At 74.8% G+C, this 1121-nt stretch overlaps 1 protein-coding gene across 1 annotated transcript in view; it reads left to right on the top strand.

Annotated features, from left to right (window-relative positions):
- Positions 1 to 168: 168 nt before the first annotated feature.
- Positions 169 to 1121, top strand: part of MNEG_14157 (hypothetical protein) — a gene marked incomplete at both ends in the record, with an annotated part of 5222 nt that continues 4269 nt past the window's right edge. Inside the window, one exon of the mRNA XM_014037371.1 lies at positions 169 to 1044. Coding sequence (XP_013892825.1) covers positions 169 to 1044 — 876 coding nt within the window. The remainder of the gene's footprint in view (positions 1045 to 1121) is intronic.

Below are 1121 nucleotides of genomic sequence, written 5' to 3' on the forward strand. Positions count from 1 at the left end.
GCCCTCCACCTGCCGGAGCTGACCCCGCCAGACGAAGATGATGACAACGGCGACGGCGACGGCGCCTCCAGCTTTGGCACCGCCGCGAGCCACGCCGGCGGCAGGGGCCGGCTGTGCCACCGTCTGCTGTCGCAGCAGCGCTCGCCGGACGCGTCTCTGAAGCGGGCCATGACGATCGAGCAGCTGCTGACGATGCCGGCGATCGAGCGAGTGCTGACTCAGCTGAGCTCGAATCTGTCAAAGGATTATGGGGAAGACCTGGGGGCGGAGAGGGACGACGAGGCCAGCAGCACCAGCAGCGAGAGCAAGGAGGAAGAGGAGGGGGGCGGCGGCAGCGGCGCGCTCGGCGGCGGCAGGGGCAGCGGCGGTGGCGGCTTCTGGGGCAGGGGCAGCGGCGCCGGCAGGGGCAGCGCGGGCGGAAGGGGCAGCGGGGGCGCCGGCAGCCCGGCGAGGGACCCGTTTTACGCGGCGGCAGTCGCGGCTGCGCGCCTGAAGCGCTTCGCCCGCAGCGTCGCCGGCGCGCCCACCGCCGCCGGGCCTGCAGCGGGGTCCGACGCGGCCGCGGACCAGCCCGGCGCGGCGTCGGGCGACGCCGCAGCAGCTGCACCGGCGGCCGCGCTAGCGCCGGACGGGCCAAGCCCGGCGCCGAGGGCGGATGTGATCGCATCGATGACGTCCAGCACTTCGGGTTACACGACAGACTCGTCCCTGTCGCGCATCATCAGCCCCTTCAGCTTCCTCTCCGACTCCCTCCCAAACCTCGACGCCGCCGGCGGCGACGACGGAGGCGACGAGAGCTCGGCGGGGCCGGACAGCGGCGGCGAGGGCGCGGACAGCGATGTGGAGCTTGCTGAGGGTGGGGACAAGCCGAGCGAGATGCCCGACCTGTCGCGCCAGGCGAGCGAGAAGCTGGCGCGGCGGGCGCGGTTCGCGCGGTCCAAGAGCAGCAGCTTCCTCGCGTCTAAGAGGTTCCGGCGGGGGCTGAGCATCCTCGGCAGCGGCAACTTTGGAGGAGGACCCAGGGCGGCCCCTGCCGGCGCCGGCGTCGGCGCTGCGGCCGGCGGCGGGCCGGCCGCAAGGGCGGCGGCCGCAAAGGGCGGCGGCCCTGCCGCCCACGGCTC

The sequence above is a fragment of the Monoraphidium neglectum genome (assembly GCF_000611645.1).
Source record: "Monoraphidium neglectum strain SAG 48.87 unplaced genomic scaffold scaffold04294, whole genome shotgun sequence".
In the NCBI taxonomy this organism is placed as follows: Eukaryota; Viridiplantae; Chlorophyta; class Chlorophyceae; order Sphaeropleales; family Selenastraceae; genus Monoraphidium; species Monoraphidium neglectum.